At 42.6% G+C, this 20914-nt stretch overlaps 2 protein-coding genes across 4 annotated transcripts in view; both read right to left on the bottom strand.

Moving 5' to 3' along the window:
- LOC117588359 overlaps positions 1–8302 on the bottom strand; it is a 74884-nt gene extending 66582 nt beyond the window's left edge. For 2 of the 3 annotated variants that reach the window (XM_034279572.1, XM_034279573.1), the window contains exons 1-2: positions 8231–8298; positions 1298–1420 (exon numbers count right to left, since the gene is read on the bottom strand). In XM_034279572.1, the coding sequence (XP_034135463.1) occupies positions 1298–1338 (41 nt within the window). In that variant the 5' untranslated portion in view covers positions 1339–1420; positions 8231–8298. Of the gene's footprint in view, positions 1–1297; positions 1421–8230 lie in introns of all 3 variants that reach the window. The other variant, XM_034279574.1, reaches the window with a different exon arrangement.
- Positions 8303–18192: 9890 nt separating this feature from the next.
- LOC117588691 lies at positions 18193–18662 on the bottom strand. Its single transcript, XM_034280140.1, has 2 exons — positions 18602–18662; positions 18193–18535 (listed from the first exon to the last, which is right to left on the bottom strand). Exons 1-2 carry the CDS (start codon positions 18625–18627, stop codon positions 18193–18195), a joined length of 369 nt encoding a protein of 122 aa, XP_034136031.1. The 5' UTR covers positions 18628–18662.
- Positions 18663–20914: the final 2252 nt, after the last annotated feature.

Here is a 20914-nt window from a genome sequence, read left to right as displayed (position 1 = left end):
GACTCCAACTCAACAACAGCGCGACAGTTGTGAGTTAGTGTCTGTGGCATTACTATGTCAGGCTATTTATTATGACCCACCGAAGAGCGGAGGGGTCTCCCGCTCAGGCCGTAGTTATATTTTACTAGGCAAAGAATTTATTTCTCGATAAGCATCCACGATATTCCGCTGGGGTCGAGCAAATCTGAAATCACAAAAAGTTACTAAATCAACAGGGGAAGTGAAGTGAACTGAAGTGGTCCCAAATGGTAGCTCATGCGGTGCTGCACTTTGCTGTGTTCTTTTCTAGATCTGTTTCAAGTTTGTTCAAGCTTGCCACACGCTTCGTATCAACTTGAAATCTCTATTTAATCTCTGCTTCAAATTCCTGACAGATACAATTTTAGTTAAATCTCTGCTGTGGCGGCTACTTCAGGTGCATTGGGCATTGGCTGCACCAGGCATTATCTCATATCCGCATGTGCTTCATTGGTTTCTCACTCGTATCTTAACCTTTACTCACTTTTCTGGTCGATTTTGAGCGTGTTTCTCTCTCCATAACTGTCCTTGCGGCATTTTACGTACACATTTTGCTTCTTTTTTTTTGTGTCACCCACACAAATCAAAGCGCAAAGCGCCACAGCACGTGGCAGCACCGCTTTGTGTCGCTTCAGACTTTCATCATATTTCAGTTGGTCCTGCCTCCACAAGCAAACAAATCCAACAGCAAAATATCTGCATTGAAAGAGCTTGGAAGGACCGCGGCAAAGGATATCCATTTATCGATGGCGACCGAATGTTTTTTTGCCCATTCGAGTCTACTAAATACCGTAGTAACAGCCGCGTGGCCGGAGACTCAACGATAAAACAATCAATCAACAAATCAAATCAAAAAAAGTTTACTCGTAGAGCATCCTGATGTCCTAGGAGTGGCGCTTTTGGTGCATTACCAACTTTGGTTCACACAATTTGTGCCATTTGTGCTCTTCCCTCGCTGATGTTTTGGCCTTACCAATTTCCTTAGCATTAATTTATTTTTTATTAATTCTAAAATGGAAATTATTGCACATGGCGCTAAAATGTAGAATTTCCGCATGTGTTGCACGTGTGAACGATTTTAAACGTTTTGAATGAGTTTTATTGTATTAGTTTTTTTATTTTTTTGCATTTAAATCCCTTGCGATAAATTTATGAGGCGTTAAAAATCGCATTTACAATCAGCCATCGTGACCAGAAGTTATTGTTGCTTGGGCGCCTGTTTTTGTCGAGTTTTGTGGTTAGTTTGCGACACTCATTAATAAGCATAATTAACACTTACCACAGAAATGCCGGCGAACAATAAATGCGTATGTTAATCATACGCCATGTTGCTGGTCGAATGTTTCATTTATTTGATTTCCTTCTATTGAATTTTGGTTGATTTTCCAGCTTGAATTGGTATCTGCAAAGGAGTAAGATAAAATTATCATAAATGCCTTGAGCTGCTGAAATGAGGATCAATAAAATAAATTAGTAACTAAAGAGCGAAGAAGACCGCAGCCCCAGACGCCGTTCCATCGTCTTCAATAGAGGGCTTATGGGTCTGAAGGCCATGGGGCCCCGAAGCTAGTCTTCCTTTATTTTACATTGCTGGTGGTTTTGGGTTCATTTTGCAGATTGCGCGTTGAATTTTTAATTGCGCTCGCAACAAAACAAAAAAAACTATGCACCAAATTACAAATAAACTTTAAATGAAACTTGAAAGTGCACGCACATACTCGTACTCGGTACTCGAGTACGGGTTACTCCTGCACATGCCCAAGGGGGTAGTTGAGAGCGTGGCCTGGAGACTGGCGAGGGGGTATTGAGGGCCAAAGTGCCGCACTTTATAACGAGCCCAGCTATTTCAATTATTAATTAATATCTCGCACTGGAAAATGGCGCAGACAGGCGGACATGCACAGACAAACATCCGCCTGCATAGATACAGTTACCGTCGAAAGTTTTCCTCCATTTGCAAAGTGAATGTTGGGCGCAAGTGAAATAGTTTTCGGAGCAATTGAAAAACGTTCAAGGGAAAAAGTTTTGCGGAGCTCAGTTCATTTATCCCATTTTCCATTCGCAATTTTCTGTTGTGGCAAAAAGCACCAACAACAAAATGTGTGCACCACAATTTTGATATATTTTATTTCCTGCTTATGGCAAGACTCGCAAGACTGCTTTCCACGCAATAAGTAGGTGCAGAATGTATTCAAAATATTAAGAAGTGGATCTCGAGTATCCAAATGAGTTGCCCACAAAACCCCATCTAGAAATCGTTTGGAGCAGGCTCAGATAAATTGATTTTCCATCCAAACTTTCATCCAAATCTAGCAAATTTCAGTTACATTTTGCTTGTAAGCTCTTCGTTCCAGTAAGATGAAAAACAAAGACAAATCCAAGCTCGAAAATTGGCCACAGGCTCAGGACTGGCTGTGGACTGGCTGCTCTACGAACTTATGGAAAATCTTATAAAAACTGATCAAGTGGTGCAAAGAGTGGTCTGCGAACGTGTGGCATTCCACTGCAGGAAGGCCAGAGTCAATCGAATTAAAATGAATTGAGAACAAAAGACACAAAACTTGGAACAGATGCGACAAGTGTGCGTGTACACTGCAGTGCGTTGGCAGACACTGTGCCTAACCTTGGCAGCACTGCCACACTTTCGCCCCCGTGTGTGTGTGTGTGTGTGTGGGTGTGTTTATGGCCAGCGTGTTGGGAAATTCGCATCGTGTTAGAGCTTATTATCGCCAGAGATAGACGGGGCTGGGAATGGGGATTGCGACAAAACCTGATGAAAGGCCTCGTAGACGGGCACAACACAGGAGAACAGGAGAGGAAATGCCAAGAAAAGTGAAAGCGAAAGGGAAAATGTCTCCTCCACTCGTATTGTACATTTAAGGTGATATCGGGATGGAGAGCAGAGCTGAGCAGAGCTGAGCAGAGCAGCGACGAGCACATGTAATAAATGAGAATAAAAATCATATAACATATGAAACAAGGAGAGCGGTGGCGCAAGTTGCATCGCCCCGAACCGAGTGTACCCTGCACTTAGTGCTCCTCAACTGGCACAAAATGTGCAGCATACCCCATTGTCTGTGGGTGTGCGAGTACCAGGTACGCACAGGCCAGACAGAAGACTGCGATGAAGTAGTGCTGGCAGACATGTTTGCTGCTGCAGCAGTCAGCCCCCACGGCAAACACACACACACACACACACAAATTCTTTGGCAATTTATTATTAGAAGGAGGCAGACGCCACGAGCCGAGGCCAGCCAGTGCCCAGCCATAGAGGGAAGAGAGAGCACGAGAGCATAAATACTACTAGAGATGAGAGAGCACCAGCCGGAGCAGCAGAGCAGCAGAGGAGCGACTGCATGACAGCTGTTTATGTAGTTGTCGCCAGCAGCGGCAGCAGCAGCAGCAGCAGCAAGAGCCAGAGAGAAACCAGCGTCGCTGGGGAATCGACCAAATGGCTACCCTGTTACCCCTACAAAAGAGTCAGCAGAAAATGGCTTAGAGATAATAATAATAAACATAAAACAATTATGCAGAGCATGAATATTCAAATTTACATCTCGCTTTTCATGCTGAGTATTAGTGCCCAGTTCGCACATGCCCACGCGATACCCAGTGGTCGTCTATAAGGAGTAAATATTTGCCATGTTTATTATTATTTTACAAGAACAACATGTTAGTCGGGTGTGTGTGTGATTGGGTTGACTCTGGGTGGATAAGAGGGCCAGCCAGATGGAGGAGGCGTCGGTGTCGGTGTCGGTGTCGCCGGTCTATGGCGATGGTCACACACGCGCCGACTCTGCCCCGTTGCCTAGTCAATATTTCACATTTGGCACTTGAACCAAATTCTTTTAGTTTTCTGCGAAGGTTGACGCCGTAGCCAAAGCCGAAGCTGATGCTGATGCTGATGCTGATGCTGATGCTGACGTCAACGTCATCAGAGCAGCAGCCTCGGTGTCAATCAGTCCACCTTTAGTAATGAATTTCGTGTTTATAGATTTATGTTGGTGTTGTAATTTATTTAGCTAATTTCAGCCACAGCGACCCAACACTGGGCGCAGCAAAAGGTGGCAAACAACGGCTAAATATATATTAAAAAAATGAAACACATTCACACAATTTAAACATTTTTCTGATGACAATGCAATCTGCCATTTTATATTGCAATTTTCGTCGCACAAAGCAGGCAAGCAACATAAAAGCATGCACAAAAAAAGATAAAACAAACAAAAAATTAATATTTTAATTTCAAAATGCAATAAAATCATGAAAGCAGAATGTTTGCATGCATATTTGCAGCGGGAACGGAAACTCCAGTTGTATGCCCAGAGGCATGCCACACACATTCCTGTGAGCTTCCAACCATTTTGTCGCCGTCACCAGTCTATCGCATTTTATTCATGTTTGCCTTGGGGAGCACTCGCTTCGGTAATTACTTTAATTGATCGTAAGCTGTGTGTTCAGTAAATGTAAACCAAAATGTTAAATAATGAATGCCTGGCAGACCTGGCAGCACCTCTAGGCATATGTACTCCTATCGCTGTGCCGTGCGTATTTGTTTGGTTTTAGTCTGATTTGCACCCAAAGATAACATTCTTTGGTTCATTTGTTCAGTTATTACATTGGGGCTGCATCGATTTCCCGACTGCTTTATGGTTTATCTTGTTTATATTCCCACGATTACTGCCCTCTTTAAAGCTCACGTTGAACGATTTAATGGGGGATATCAAAAAGTAATTTGTCTTAATTTTTATCGTGTCTTGTTTCCCTTTTCATTTTGCCCAAGTCTTGCGCGCATAACCGCAATCAGGTCATATGGCAGCCTGGCCCTATAACAATGTGCAGATGTACTAAAATATGCATATATAAATGATACATATATACTCGCTTATACATGTGTATTTACACTTTACATCTTTGGCTTTGCTGTGGCCCAAATTTCAGCAGAAGCCGCAAAAAAAAATGAGGAGCAGAACCGGAAAGGAAAGAAAAGAAAAGGGAACAAAAAACGTAAAGTTAAACCGCAGTAAAGTGGTAAGGACATATGCACACACAAGTTGTATTAAGTAAACGCATATTCTAAGGCAATGGGCATCATGAGGCAACCATTTAAATGCATCATTACAAGTAAAACAAACAAGAAATAGGAAAATCGAATAAGAAACACACAACCCAAGGCAGCCAAAAAGTGAAAGCTTTTGTTTGTTGTTCATTCGGTAAGCGCTCTCTTCCTTTTTCTTTGTTGAAATGGCAATGTTGGTTTTCCATTTTCACTTCTCTTTTTCTTTTCATATTTTTTGTATTATTACTTTTGCTTTTTGGTCAGTTTTTTTCTTTGGTCTCGTAATGAAAGCGATTACAAGACGACAGCAAAGCGCAGACGATAATCAGGAGAAAAAGGACGGAAGGGTGGTGTGGTCTGGCCTGGCCTGGTCTGGTCTGGTCTGGTCCGGGCTGGATGGAAAAGTGGTCTGAGAAAAGTAAGGAATGAAAGGAAGCCATTTCCTCTGTTTCCCCACACATTTTCCCTGCTGCCACTTTCAGTTTGCTATTTGTAAAGTTATCGGGTGAATTTATGACATTTATTGAAATCGTTTTTCTCTTTTGGGCGCTCCCTTTTCCTTTTGCCAACTTTTCGCTCGCTCGTTTTTTTCTGCTCTGATTAGTTATTACTTTATATGCGACTGCTTTAATATTAATAATCTTTTCCCCTGTGCCCAGTGGTAATACAATCCTGCGAAATTGCTGGAGCATTTAGCACAATGCAAAAGCCTTCTGGGCAGAAATAAAACAAAAAGTAAGTGTGAGCATGTAAAAATATAATACGAGGGTGAATAAAAATGTAAAAAACCAACAAACAAATGGCAAGAAATCCTCTCAACTGAGGGAACCTGTTGCTTTGCCTACAAAAGAGTCAGAGGGTCAGTCGGGCAGAGGCAGAGGCAGAGGCAGAGGAGAAGGCAGTTAAGCTTACCAAAAGCAGAAAATATCAAAAGAGAAAAATCATGAATGGAAAATCGTTAAAGCAACTCGCTGGGCTTAAAGGCACAACAACAAAAACGTTTGGATTCATTTTGTGGAAATAAATGGAGCCAAAAATTGAAATAAGATTAATCCCCACCAACTCAGATAGATACAAATAAATAAAGGCAAATAAATGCATACAAATAGAAGTATATAAAGGAGTAAATATGTACAATGAAATAGTGAAAAGGAGGAATGGTACCTGGTACCATTATATACCCTTGATCAGCATCAAAATCATTTACATATTTAAATAGAGTGACTAGTCAATAAATTGTTATATATAATTTCCAGCAAATGAAATAATAATACATATAAAGTTCACAGGTTTATGGCAAAGGAAAAAGAACAGCCCAAAAAATAGAAGAAAAATGAGAAGAGAAAAAAACTTGACCGCAAACATTTTGTTTGACATAATGAGAGAAAGAGCGGAAAATGAAAAAACAAGATGAAAAGGAAATCGAAAAAGTGCGTATATTCGATAGCCTTGGGCCACATATGTTGGGCCCAACGGATTGGGAGGAGATCCCCGCCACAGTCGAGTCAGATGAACACGGTGCAGAACTTTGCTATCCAACGGAAGAGAGAGAGAGAGAGAGAGAGAGAGATACGGAAAGAGAGGGATACGCGCAGAGAGAATAGAGAAAACTTCAAAAAACCGTAAGGAAGTGGGAGAAATGTTGACTGGGGGAATGCCCTTCAAGCAGATACTTACAACAATAAGACAGAAGAGAACTGAGTAAAAATACACGGAAACACGGGATGTAAAACATGAACTCAAGCGGATCAAATACTAATATTTATTTATCCTAATAAATACAAGTATTTTGATAATTATGTCGGTGTATTCCGAGAGAAACATATCTTAAATCGGGTGCCAATGCGGCATGCATGCGGCTCAGAGGCAGAAAAAACTGTAACGTTCGTAAGCAAGATCTCCCATGATACCTAGGAAAAGAGTGAGGTCTGATTTGGCATAGAGTGTTTGAGACCGTAACAAAAGCACATTTGAAGAGAGAAAATAAATGTTGCAGTTCATCACAATCGTAAGAGCCACTGGTAGCCACAAGAGCAAATGCTTTTTGGGTTACGCACAGACAAGTCGAAGGAGAGAAACCTTCGTCAAACTTTGCCGCTATCCAAATTTAATAATTTCAAGAAAAAGCAACAACACTGCCCGCCTAATACGCATGTGTAATCATTTTCAATTTCATTTTTCCGATTTTTGGTTCATATTTTTTATTATTTTTTTTGTTGTGCATATTTCGATCACAGCTGTGTCGGACCAGCGCTGTGGGCTGGGGCGAAGAGAAGAGAAAAAAAAACTTGATGGCCGCCGTTTAATTTTTGGTCTTGTTGTTATTGCTGGCTTTTATTAATGAATTTTCTCTCAGTTCTTTTCTTCTCTGGCTCTCTGCTGTTCTGCTGCTTTTGCGTTTCTTTTTATTCATTCTGTTCTTGTTTTTTACTTTTTGGGCTACGTCTAAAAATATGTCTGCCAATGCGCTAAGTGGCCTCAAACTAGTCTATGTATATGGGATACACAGAACATACAGTGCACATTGCCTCAACGAACTTGTATTTGAATACAAAAAAAGAAAACAGAAAGCCACAACAATAAAATGCATGTTAAAGTACAAACTAAAGCCTGAAAGAGAATACAAAATACAAATGCATTTGTATTTGTATTGGTGATCTCTTAATAGTTTGCACAGATTAAACTGATTTTTTACCATGTGCTTTCATGGAATTGAAATGTTTTATTTATGTGTCCTTGCATAGACAACTATTTGGCACCTAGACCCGATGCTTACTGTAGAAATGAGGGGAATGGAAAACTAATATTCATCGAAGAAAGTGTATTAAATAAATACCCCATCGAGTGTTCAAAAATAGTTTCACACATTTAAGTAAAAAGCTAAGAATCTTTCTATGAAATATGGAAACTAATCAAAGAAACACACAATGGACCCGCTGCTGTTCTATCCGAACCACTCTTTCCGTTTTCCCTAAGGCTTAGCTGAAAGAGTTTTCCCGAGGCAAATTTTAATCCAATTTCAAACCCAACGCTTGGCTCATTAAAACTACATTTTGGTGGCTGGGCCTGAGCTCATCAAATGCACATTTTATTTTGTACCAAGAAGTGCTGCGTTTTTCACCCACTTTTAAATTTGATATTTTTGTTGCTTACTCTGGAGATTATTAAGATTATTATTCCACAGTTAGCTGAATTGATTACATATTGGTTTTCCTTTTAGACGATTTTCCATTGATATTTCCGTGTAAACCAATTAAAGTTTCAACAAATTATTATTATAACGAGCACGTTATTCTTTTTTTAATTTAAATATTTTTATTTGGAAACCTAATCGGTGAAGATATTAGTTTTTACACACTTTTGGCTGTATCTTTGAATTGTCATTTAAGGGCAGAATTAATGTTTTACCGAAACCAATTTAATTGAAATCTTTATCTGATGATTAGGAATACATTTAGGTACATCATTTTTTCAAATGCTTTTACGATTCTTTCAATTAAATTGAAATATTGTTGTTGCATTTCTCGGAGTAAATTTCTGAATTTTTGGCGCGCATTTCTCCCAGCCGGCACATTGGCATACTTTTCACACTTTCGAATTTGCACAGAGAAAAAATTGACAACAAAAAGGAAACTATTGAAATGAAATAAGCGAGAACAAACACTTGGAGAAGAAGCCAAACCAATCAATTGAGAGGCGATTTTCACTAGAGTTTTATTTTGATTTTGTAACCGAACCGAACCGTAACGCGAATTTGTAGTTATATTGTTTCTGTGATTGTTTCTGGAACGCCGCGATTGGGGCACGCGAACCGCCCGACTCGACTCTCGACGTGTCCGTGTCCGTGCACGTGGCCAACTCGACGTGTACTGAAATCCTAGGCGTAACGCTATCTGGAATGTCCCACCGCGCTGCATCGAGTCTGTTACTCGACTGTTGCTGCTGCTACCGCTGCTGCTGTTGCTGCTGATGCTGCTTGTACAGGCACAGTCACAGCTTCTGCTCTGGTCCCTGGCTGCCCCGTTCGACGCCTCCACGTTGGCTGCTTCCGAATCTGCTCCTACTCAATGCTGAGTGAGTGTAAAAGCCGAACCGAGACGAGCGCCAACCGACCGATGCTTTCGTCTGCCTGCCGACTATATTTAGCTCACACGAAACTCCCCCCTCCGGCCGAGCGAGACTCGCGCCAACGCTACGCAGAGTGTATTGATTCAGGGTAAGGCAGTCCCCTGTGAACGCTCCCGAGTGGGTTTACAAGCAATCTTGAGATTCGCTGCTAGTAGTTTGTGGAAAGGTAAAGCGTTCCTATCTATGCACATGTCCTCTTGCCAGTGTACGCCAGATGAAGTAAGGCTATGGGTCTATAGAGATCTACATATACTTATGATACCAGAGCCAAATGGAAACAAATTCTTCTGCTCAAAATGTTCTCCCTTATGGAGGAATTGTATCAAGTGATATGTTCTTTGTGCTAAACATTTGTGCAAATCAGCACCTGAGATGCTAAAACCTTATAAGAATACACCCTGCCCACGCAGAATGAGAGCTAGAAAGAGAGAAAGAGAGATTGCGTGATTCATGAGAGAACGCGAACGTTGAGTGAGTTGTTGTTGGTTTTTTTTTGTGCACTCTTTTCCGTAGTCACTTCCGACTTCTTCTTGGCCCAAGGAAGTTGTAGCCCCACTGACAACGACAACGACAACGACAACGAAAACGACAACAAAACCCCGTATTTTTTCGTACTTATTTTTCTTACGATAGTTCTTTTTTTGTTCACGTTTTCACGGTGAAGGGGAGAAGGGGAAATGTCAAATGACATTCTGGGATCACAGTCTAAAGAAAACATTTTGAAATATGCTTGGAATGCATTTTCCTGTTGGTGCTTTCCCTTTGCTGGTCGACGATGTTCTTCTTCTTTGTTTACCTTCTTTTTTTGTTGTTGTAAACAAAATTCTTAAAAATGAGAAATAATTTCAAAGAATTCCAGAACAAAAACCACAACAAAACAGCGAACAGAGAGAACAAATCCATTTGTGGATCTTGTGAAAAGTTCAAAGTTAATTCATAAGACTCATCATTAAGGCATCGAAGGGGCTTTCCCTTGGCATTCGAGGCACTCACTGTATTGGATTTTGATGCTTGTTGCGCTAAAAACATTCTCATCGAGTCCTTATGCCACCTAATTATCCTCTAACAAGTCTAACAAGTACATTCTCATATTTCCTCATTCTGCTGGCCAACAATCGCAAATAAGAAATGTGTTTTTCCCTCGGCGAGGCAAAAGCCACATAAAAGAAACTTTAGGACTGCGTTTTTGCATCGGGACGACTCGGGACAACTGAGACCAGACCAAAAGCCGCATTGTATGGCCACTGAATGGAGAATACGTTGATACACAGGGGCGTTGGGGCGTTGGGTCGGTGATAGAGAAAGAGACAGAGCTGGGGTGACAGGAGACATTCCTTTTGGTTCAATTTTCTGTTCTATTTTGCCGCTTCCATAGGCCACAGGGCAACAACAGCAATGCGGTCAAAGGTTGCCGTAGTTACAAGCAAATGAGTAAGGCCAAGAAGGAGAAAATGCTAAGCCCACAACAACAACAACAAACAACATACTCGCATAGCATAGATGGAAGGAAGGCAGCTGTTGCTTGCTTGAATAAGAAATAATTTGGTTCTCCTCCCCAGTCTCCAGCAGCCAGCAGCCAGCAACCAGCAGCCAGCAGCCAGCATCCAGCATCTCCTGCGTGTGTGCTTTGTTATTTGCCTTTCGAATCTAATGTGTATAATGCCTCTGAGTGTGATTAGTAGCAATGTTCCATGGCCATAATCGTAATGACAAGGATATACAACGAACGAGTGGGAGTCCATAACGGAAGAGCCTAGGCAAAGTTTCAAGTTGGTGGCGGCCACAACTTTCGTTCTCCCAACTATGTACCTAATTTATTCGCAATCATTGCTGTTAAGTGTCAATCCAGCACTGCAATTATTAATCAGAATTCTCCAGGGATTAATAAGAGGGCGGAAATTACAATGCGAATCCCAATCGGGGCCTCTTCAGAATCGTTTCCTTTTCGCCATTTTTGTGTCGTGTCCCAGGCATATCCGTGTCCTTAACTACAATCATCAGCAAGATGACTCTAAGAATTTAAGTAAGTGCCAGAGCTAATAGAATTACCAGCCTCAATCCAGAACCCAAACTTAAACCAACAAACAAAAATCTTCTCCGATTTCCTGATGAAACTTTTTACGAAAGAAAACTTTCGCCCTTTATGGAGCGATAAAATTGCAAAATTTATGTATAATTAAAATTCTATTCCTTATAATTGGTAAACTCGTGCACCATTTCCCCCCTCTTGACCGTATTCTAATATGGCTCAAAAGTTTTCCAACAAAAAAAAATAAAATAAACCAGAGTAAACGCAAAAAGGCACACTCGCCTCTCATAATTTCATATATCCTACACACACCTAGAGACACACGGGGACAACACACACACACACACACACACACACATGCAGAGAGCTGGGAAATTCGGTACTGCTTAACTGAAGCATTTTGCAGCTTACGCAATGAAAGCAATGGGCACCTGTCGATGGAAAATGTATGGCTGAGTTTCGCACAGAGCGGTCTAAAGGAGAGAGAGAGGGAGAAGCATGGAGGAGGGAAAGGCGTGGGGGAGGTGTAAATTTAGCAGAAGACTAAAGTGGGGTAAAACGTTGCAACTGACGCAAAACTCTATTATGTTTGCTGAACATGGCCGGCGGCCTATTAAAACAACAATGCCAACTACTGTCACATCGAACCACATCCAAAACAACCTCCCAACCACTGGCACTGGGAGGAAAACTCTGCAAAATGAACTCTGGAACAATTACACACCTGCAAAATGAAAGGAGACAAACCCGAGCATAAACGAGTGCAGATTCAGAGTTCTTTTAGCTGGTGTATTTTCTAGATTTATAGTCCTAGAAGTTGAACGACCCCAAGCACTAAATTTATCCAGACGTAGTGCCACTTCTGAGTAACCAATTCTCTGTTTATTCTGTAGTTATAATTAACATTTGAATTTATTTATTTACTTATGGCTTTCAATCTGTACCCTTAGTGCGGCTAAACAAAAGAGTTTAACAAAGTTCGCTAAATCTAGGGTAATTTGCTTGCCCGGTGCGAATATTTGTTGGCCTGGAAGCAGCAGCAAAAATAACTAAAAGCAACACTTTTGGGTGGAGATGGAGAGAAAGCTGAAAAGGTGGTAAAGGCGCGAAAAGTAAAAATACAAATTTGTTTGGAATTGAAAAATTCATAACACGAAAGTCGTGAATGAAAAAAAAAACCAACAAGCAGCAACAGTTTAAGCCGGCAACAGACACAAAATTCAACAGCCAGCAGCCAGCAGGCAGCAGGCAACAGCAACCACAACAACAATGGAGGTAACCAGGAGTAGCAGCAGGTGGCATAAAACATGTCGGGAAAAGGACTTTTGCATGTGTCCTGCACAATTTGAATGTTGTTGGTGGGGCAAAGCGGCAGAACTGTGACCAAATAAGGGAAAGCGCGAGCACCAGCAAAATTAGAGGAAGGAAAATATATCCACGGCGACGAAGCGTTGGATACCCTGGAAAAAATCGTTGCATATTATTACGTTGCTGCAGCAATATAAGCCATAAAACTGAACGACTGTGTGCTGCCCATATAAGTATGCTATCCAGATGCCCATCCATGGCCAAACCTTAACAACTCTCTGTGTTAGTGGGTGCAGAGAAGGCAACTTACAAAAGGCTTACAGCCAAATGTGATACCTGCGCGTGGGGCCAAAATCAAAACAAAACCAAAACGCAAAAAGCATAAAAAAAACAAAAAAACAAAACACAAACAATCCAGACAAAGCGGAAAGCATCGTTTTGGCGTCACAATAAAAACACACACACAAAAAAAGAAGGAAAGCTTTAGAATAGTAAGTAGGAGTGTGGCAGCAAACAGCATCCTAATATTATTATGCACATCTAAAATGTATTAATAAATGCAACACATGTTGGTTTCCTCTTTGGAACCAAAGAGAGATTACACCGATACTCTGCCAGTTGGTTGGAATATGAATATTTCCCATAATAAATTGAATTCATTCACTAAACCGATGGGAGCACGCTGTCTGCTTTTGGAGACTACACAATTGAAGGAACTTTACTTCAGATTTTAAGTGTGAGTATAAGCCGCTATGAGGGATAATTTTAGGACTTACCAATTAACGACTTAACAAGCAGCTAAGCCACATAAGAAAACAAATACAAACTCGAATCGAATGTGTTTCCCATATCCAATATTAAAGGCCAGCTTCAAATATATTTCTCAGTTAACATTTTTGTATGTTTGCCGAGCGGAAAGCGTAAGCCGAGCCGAGCTGAGCTGAGCTGAGCTGAGCCAAAGCTATTTTGACTGGCCATAAATCGAATTGAAAAATGGCACAAAAATATCCAAATACTTGTACACACCCAGCAAAAATATCGAATGGAATGAATTAAATAAACTGTGCGAGTCTCACCTGTGGTAAGCTCTTTGCCTGCTCCTGGTGCTGTTCCCTGTTTGTTACTATTGATGTTGCTGCAGATGCTACAGCAACAGCAGGACATGGAACCATCGAACTAAAGGATACCCTGGCAGCTAACAGTAGGTCCAGAAAAAAAAGATAATTTATGGCTTTAGCCTTATATTCGGTTATGCTTAACGTGGCTTTTTTTGTACTTATTTTCTTCAAGGGTACTTGTACACAACGCACTCTCGAATAGAGCGTGTACTCGGTATGAAGAAACCCAAATTGTAAGTATCAGAGCAAGAAAAGTGAAGCGGACAATCGCAAGCAACCGCAATGGACAGGGGAGAGGAGAACAGTGACAGTAACGAAAACCAAACTGCTCAGACACAGTGTCAACAATGTCTGATGAATTGTCAGGAACCACAAAATGGTGTTGTTGCTCGGACAGGGCACAGGCCTGGACGGAAGTCCCTGCCAGATGGCAATGTCAACGAGGCGAGACGTTAGTACGATGGATACTCAGGAGGCCAGTGGTAGCACACAGGACAAGCACAGAATTCCCCATACACAAGGGAATAAAACGAGGGACGAAACGGAACGGAGAAACGGAAACCAGCAACAGGATAGTGTGTACAATTTGTGGGTGAAAATTGGTGTGTTTTTTTGTCAGATTTTATTGTTATCATCACGCATCAACAATACAAAATATATGTATGTATGTATGTATGCTGCTACTGGTACTCCTGCTCGTACAGAGATGGAGATGAATGGATGTGTCCTTTACATTTGTGTTACGCGAGCTTAAGGTGGCCACAGCGCAACACTTGACAATTTTCGCACACTGAGAGTTGCGGAGTTCGCCTCGTCATATTTATAAACTGATGGGAAAGCATCTCAACGGGGCTCACTGGCATGGGAATCAACATTCACTTTAGTATATCTGCACACAGGCTGCCGGCTCTTGATGTTTCTACCTTACTGCCCAGGCATTTGGCAGGACGTTGGAAATGTATGTAGAAATATTTTAATTGAATTGTCACAGCGATTTTATTATTTCTGGTGTTGGTCGCGCTGCCAGCTGACAGTTGACAGTTGCCACTGTAATTGTTATTTGTTGTAGCCACCCCATTAACGTTCCTCTCGAAGAGCCACTCCCACAGTGCCTCCCCTTGTGTGAGTACTTTGTGCATTTCATTATTTTTGTGAGCTTTTAACTTTAATTTAATTTTTAAACAACTTTTGTGTGTTACATTTGATGCTGAACGCTGTCGGTGGATGTCGGATGAAATATTCAGCATTCCCAGTCCCCAGTCCGGGACATTGCCAATAATGACGGGACTGTTAATGACACCCGACAATTGGCCAATTATGGTGGCAATCGGAGAGACTGTGGGACTGCAGCTGCGGCTGGGATTGGGGCTGGGGTCTGGTGTGGTTTTTTTTTTGGCTGGGCTTGTGGGTGGCACGTTCAACGCAGAAGAGAAAAAAAAAACATAAATTCCAACCGCACAAGTGGCTCGCATTGAGGAATGCCTAACTCTCTCTCTTTCTCTGTTTATGGGAACATCGGCCATGATTTTCACTTTTAAACTGAATTGAACAATCTCTTACAATGATCCAAAATCTAAGCAGAAGAAAGATGCGAGCAAAATTGAAACCAATTTCCTCCAGATGCAAATGAATATTTCCAGACGGCAGTCAAGCGGCATGTGTGCTCATAGGTGTCTGTGTGGGTGTCCACATATCCCTCGTATATCCCCTTTTGCAAATTTCGATTACCAAGCGGACATGGCGGCATTGCCATGATAAGTAAACTTTGCCGGTGCTCACCCTTGCTTGCTGCTCCCCGATTTTCTTTTGGCTGCCCTCCTCTTGCTACCTGCTACCTGGCTACCTTTGCTACCATCAATCTCGCTCTCACGCCCCTATTTTCATGTTTCGGCACTGCAGAGTTCCAAGCCGCTCAGCGCTTTTCAATTACACCAAATTGCCGAAAAAGAAAAGGAAAAAGCAAAAGGAAACGTCGAGCATGAAAAAGGTTTATGAATGCGCCAAGCTTAAACGGTTATGCCAACCCACTGTTATTACAGGGTAGCGTACACAATACGAAATAATTCAAAAGAACAACAGAAACTGAAGAAAAGCTGTCACATTGGGGACGCTCAACGCGTTGAACGAGCAATTGATAATTCAGCTCAATATTTCCAATACAATTCGTGACTATTGCTAGTACTACATGGGGTTCTATGTGTGTACAAATTTGGAGTTGCATACACCCAAAAGTTACAATGCTTGCAGCGCTTTGCCAGGGTATAGATTGAGTCGCATGCCGTGCACGTCCCTTGGTTCCTGCGGGTAGTTAAACAGTTAAGCAAACACTCGGAACGGTACAAAACGGAACGAAACGGACAGGAAGGTGGCACTTCCAGCATTCGCATATAATTGCAGTGAATTATTTTAGCTGGCGCAATATTTCTACCAGTCGCCGCCGTCCCTCTTCCCACACATTGTGGGTGTGCATCGCTGTCTTTCGCTGAATCTCTCTCTCTCTCTCTCTCTCTCTCTCTCTCTCTCCCCTTTCTCTCTTTTGCCACACAGCGTGTGCTCATCAAATCCTGCTGCTAATCTGCTGGCAAGCAGGTGGCAGGCTAAATAAACAAACAAACAATTACAGCACAGCCGAAATGCAAAAGAAGAATGGAAGGGAAAGAAAGGCAACGGTAAAGGTAACGGCTGATGGCTGGTGGGATACAATAGCGTGAGAGAGGGAGAGGGTGGCGGGGGCAATGGACGGACCCAGTGAGACATGGAGATGGACTGCACACACTTCGTGAGTGCTCTTGAAAGTCTTCGAGTCTTCTTCAGAAACACTAAGAGGCAAATAAAAGCCGAGGATCGAACCCATTACATCTGCTACAGCCATCTGGCAAACGAATTCTAGCCTTAATTACTAATTAAGATCTAGCTAAGAAATGCACAACAAATTCTATGCACTTTTCGTGCTGCACTCCTTCCACGTTTCGTGAGTTCACGCTCGCGCGAAACCCACGTGTCCGCGCCCGTGCCCATCTCCAACTGCCGCCTAAGCGAAACCTCAAGCGTTGTCATCATTTCGCAAGTCCCAACAATGAGCTGCCTTAAGATGTTTAAGCCTTGTTTTTACTTCAATTTCGGGCTGGATGAGTGTTTGCGGTTGACGTGCAAATAAAAATAATATTTACAATAACAACAATGGTAATCTCTCCCGCTGTTTCTCACTCTTTCTCTCATACACACACGCACACACACACACATGTGCTGGCGTAATTACATCAGCTCTGCCCCTGTTTCTGTCTCTGTCATGCCTTTGGCTTACAATTTTTGGCGTGTTAAGCCGCCAGTCAAGCATCCACGCAGGCATCCGCCAGCCAGAGCTTGTTGAGCTGCTTGTGGCGGGAGTCCCATTCCAGCTGGCTTATCCCTATTGCTTAGCACACTCTTTACTTCTCACACCCCCTCCACCACTCCGCCCCTTCCGCCACTCATTGCAGCAGCACTCCTCTCCACGCAGCACACAGATCGGTAGCCAGTGGTTGCGTAATTAAATTCCAGCAGTGGAGGAGAGCCCCGAAAAGTTCATTTTCACTGCGATTAAATGGCAATTGTTTTGTTTGTGTCTTGGGTGCTTATTACACACACCTACACACACACAATTAAATGATTTTCAAAGAACGCACAAAATTGTCCCATTCACTTTCACTTTTGTTTGCAATCATGAAGTCTCATGCCAGGCATACATATGAATACTTACATATGTACATATATGCATAGTGTGACACATCCCATATGCCGTATTTAAGCCAGCGTAGATTGATGAATTCTTCTTCTTGGTTGAAGTACATTTTTGATGCGTTCCCAGCGGCACTGCCATGTCGTGTATTCGCTCACTGCAAAGGAAGAAGCTATTACAATTTGACGACATGGCACTCGTTGCTTGGACTCGACTGTGCTCGGAGACGCTTTCAGCGAACTAACGGGTCGCAGTCGTGTTCCAGCGAGAAGGATCTGCGGCTTGCATGAAGCCAGATGTAGAGGCAACTCCGGTAGAGACCCCAAAGGTGTTGTATTCTCATATGTATCAGTATTGCATTTATGTTTTACGTTATGTGCGGCAATGCGCGCAAATCTTGAAGTGCAGTGTTGTGAAATGCTGACATTGGGGCGCATTCGATACATCGCTTCGTGGTGCGTGTGTATCGATAATCAGGCTGGAGGGAAGTTTTTCAACATTTTTCACGCCTTGCTAACAAAATTGTTGATAGTATGTGGCTTGGTTTACTGAAAATACAGCCAGACATCAATACTGGCAGTGACAGGGATTCGGGATTCGGGAGATTTGCCAGAAGATGGAGCGTCGCAACACGTGGGTACCTGCTCGGGTTCCACCACACTGGCAAAACAGCGCGCCAGTAACACATGCAAATTACAACACATACACATATTACTTCATTATCACCCCCCACTGCCGCACTTTACCCCATTACTCCTTACTCAATGTCAAGCAAATATGCAATCAAAAATGAACTTTTATTAGGTGCTATTAATTATTCACTAGCATCATGGCGATGGATATACTCGGACAGAGTTGTTATGCCGTAGCCGTCGGCAGCCTTCGCCAGTTCGTTGAGAACGTCAAGGTCCATATCGAAGAATAAGCGGTACCAAGCGCAGCGATCCTCATCGGGTCTTGGTTGGGTTTCGTTCTTATGGTAGCACGTCCACAAAATAAGCTTTTGCAAAACCGCAGAGCCTAAGTCCGGAAAGACCAGATGCTCATTTTGTGTCAATTCGTTTCCTGGCACTAGGCGATCGGCGATTGACTTTTCCACAATAATTGTTTCTTCCTTGTTATGCAGCTCGACCAGCACCACCGGCTTATTTTCTGCCCTGAAACAAAAACAAACCGAATGCGCATGGCAAATTGTACACTGAGTCACTTTTTGCACCACTCACTTTTTGTTATTGTTCACGTCTGACATCGCGAATCCAGTCCAATAAATTACAGCAATTTGGCCTCGATCTTAGCACACGTTCAACAATTCGATCAATTCGGGAAGGCGAAGAGGCAAAAACATCGATGCCACCATGGACGTATCGATATGTTTATAAACATCGAACGCCAAAAAGAGAATATTCAAACAACTCTGTTTTGAGTTCAAAATTTGTTGTAACATTTGTACCTGGTCAATGCGGACTCATCGTCTGCGACCAACCAATTTCGCTGTAGCGATTAAATAAAAAAAATAAAATAAAAGAGAATAAGCTCAAAACAAATGAATTTATTTTCTTGCTGTTCAAATACAAAATATTTACGAGCATGTGGCTGCTATCATTTATGGTGAGTGAGGTGCAAATAAAGCTGTAAGGCGCACAAATATTCGATTATTCGGAATGGGCAACCCTTCGCGCGACAGAGAGGTGCACAAAGGGAAGCTCACCCCTAACAAAATTCAAGGAAGGCAACCAAGCGCACAGTTGCGAAGATCAGACCAAAGATTCTGTATCAGAGCGGATCATTATTATAGACAGAATGAAGATGTTTAAACGCAGTGTCCAATCCCCTGCCCTATATCTAGGAAAATAATTGGTGGAAAGTTTGCAAAAGGAACATTTGACTTGCATGGGAAATGGAATGGAAATGCCCGCCCGCCCATATGTACATGGATATTTATATACTTATCGGTCTGTCTGTGGCCGCCAAAACATTTGGCTGGGGACCGGAAGTGGCGATGAATGTGCGTTGAAAGTGGGTTGGTTGGGTGCCTGCAAATTGTAAATATTGATTCTTTGATTCAGTATAATCAGACTTGTAATGGCCTTCACGCTCCGATTCGCAGACAATGGCAATGCAAGGCGGCATACACACAAGCCTACCAATGCGTGTGAGTATCTGTGTGCCAGGTGCGTGCGTGCGTGTGCGTTAAGTATGTGCAAACAGCTGTCGCGTGTCACCGGCTCCCGTTCGCTGCAAACGGAAACGGAAACGGAAACGGAAATTACGTGCACGATGGCAGCAACAAACTGGAACGTGTGCAACAGCAGGAACCAAGAGAATGGGACAGACATCCATCCAGACATTCAGACAGACTCCAGGCTGTATGGTGGGTGCTGTGGGCTGTGCTTCAGGGCGATGGCCAAGGGTAAGCAATCGGTCGGCATCATCAGGCCATTTAATGGCACCGGCAATCCATCGATGGTGATGACGATGATGCTTCCAACTCACAATCTCGCTTGTCTTGAAGCGTCTGAAAAATCGCCGGCCAACATGCGAAACAAACGCCAACCTTCCATCCCATTGGATATTGCGCTCCAGTTGAGACTTAATTAATTCGAACATCATAATTGATCATTAAAGTGTGCTTCTAGGTGCATATACAATTATTTGATTAACTGAAGTGGGCAGTTGTGACTCCTTTCGTGGTAGAAGTAAGAGCAGAGAGTCGGAGCTCAGGCTCAAAGCCTAAGACTTTGTTTGAGCTTCAAGTTTAAGAGCCGAAACGGGGGAATCAGCTTCGGCTTAAGTCTTGGTTCATTTTGGTGTTTTCTTTTTGGGAAACATACTTTTCAGAGTTTACCTTGCAGTTATTCAAGTTACCTTTTGTTTTGGCATAATTGAAATTCCATTTAATGCCATAGAAAATCTACAAAAAATAATAGCAGCGCCACCCACTGAGAACAATGAGTAAATATTGTTATTTTGCATTATTCAAGTAATTTACGAGCGCCCCGGACCCGGGACCCGGGAGCCGGGACCACCCCTAGAGCGCGGTAGTCGAAGCTGTTGCCTGTTAATGTAAATGACACAGACTGGCAGCCGTAGTGCGAGTTCATCTTAAGCAAATGGCCAACGGAGCGAAGGGCAGCCATGGCCAAGGGTCGTATGAGTAATTCGAAGAAAGCAAGCAATTAATTTGAGCTCGGAGCTGATGCTTAGCGGCCCATTTAATTGTATCGTAAAACACGCGATGTCGACATAAAAACCTCTGCCCCCTCAACCTCTATCCAATCTCTTTCGCACAACTCCATTATGCCATTCTGAGGGGCTGGCCCAGAGCGCGAACTAATGCGGAAGACAATCGAAATCATTTGCAAACAAAGACAACAGGAAAGGAGCGTTCGAGTCGCCAGACACCCATGCAAATCCAACGTTCAGTTGATGGAACAGCTCACAAATTTGTCAAGAACTTCGCACAGTTCCGTCGATTACATTTTTACATTTGGCTGAGTGGGAAGCGAGGCTAAAGAGTGTTAACAGCATTTATAAAT

Source organism: Drosophila guanche, unplaced genomic scaffold (genome assembly GCF_900245975.1).
Source record: "Drosophila guanche unplaced genomic scaffold, DGUA_6, whole genome shotgun sequence".
NCBI lineage: Eukaryota > Metazoa > Arthropoda > Insecta > Diptera > Drosophilidae > Drosophila > Drosophila guanche.
The sequence above is the reverse complement of the archived record's forward strand: the minus strand, read 5'-3'. Positions and strand labels throughout refer to the sequence as shown.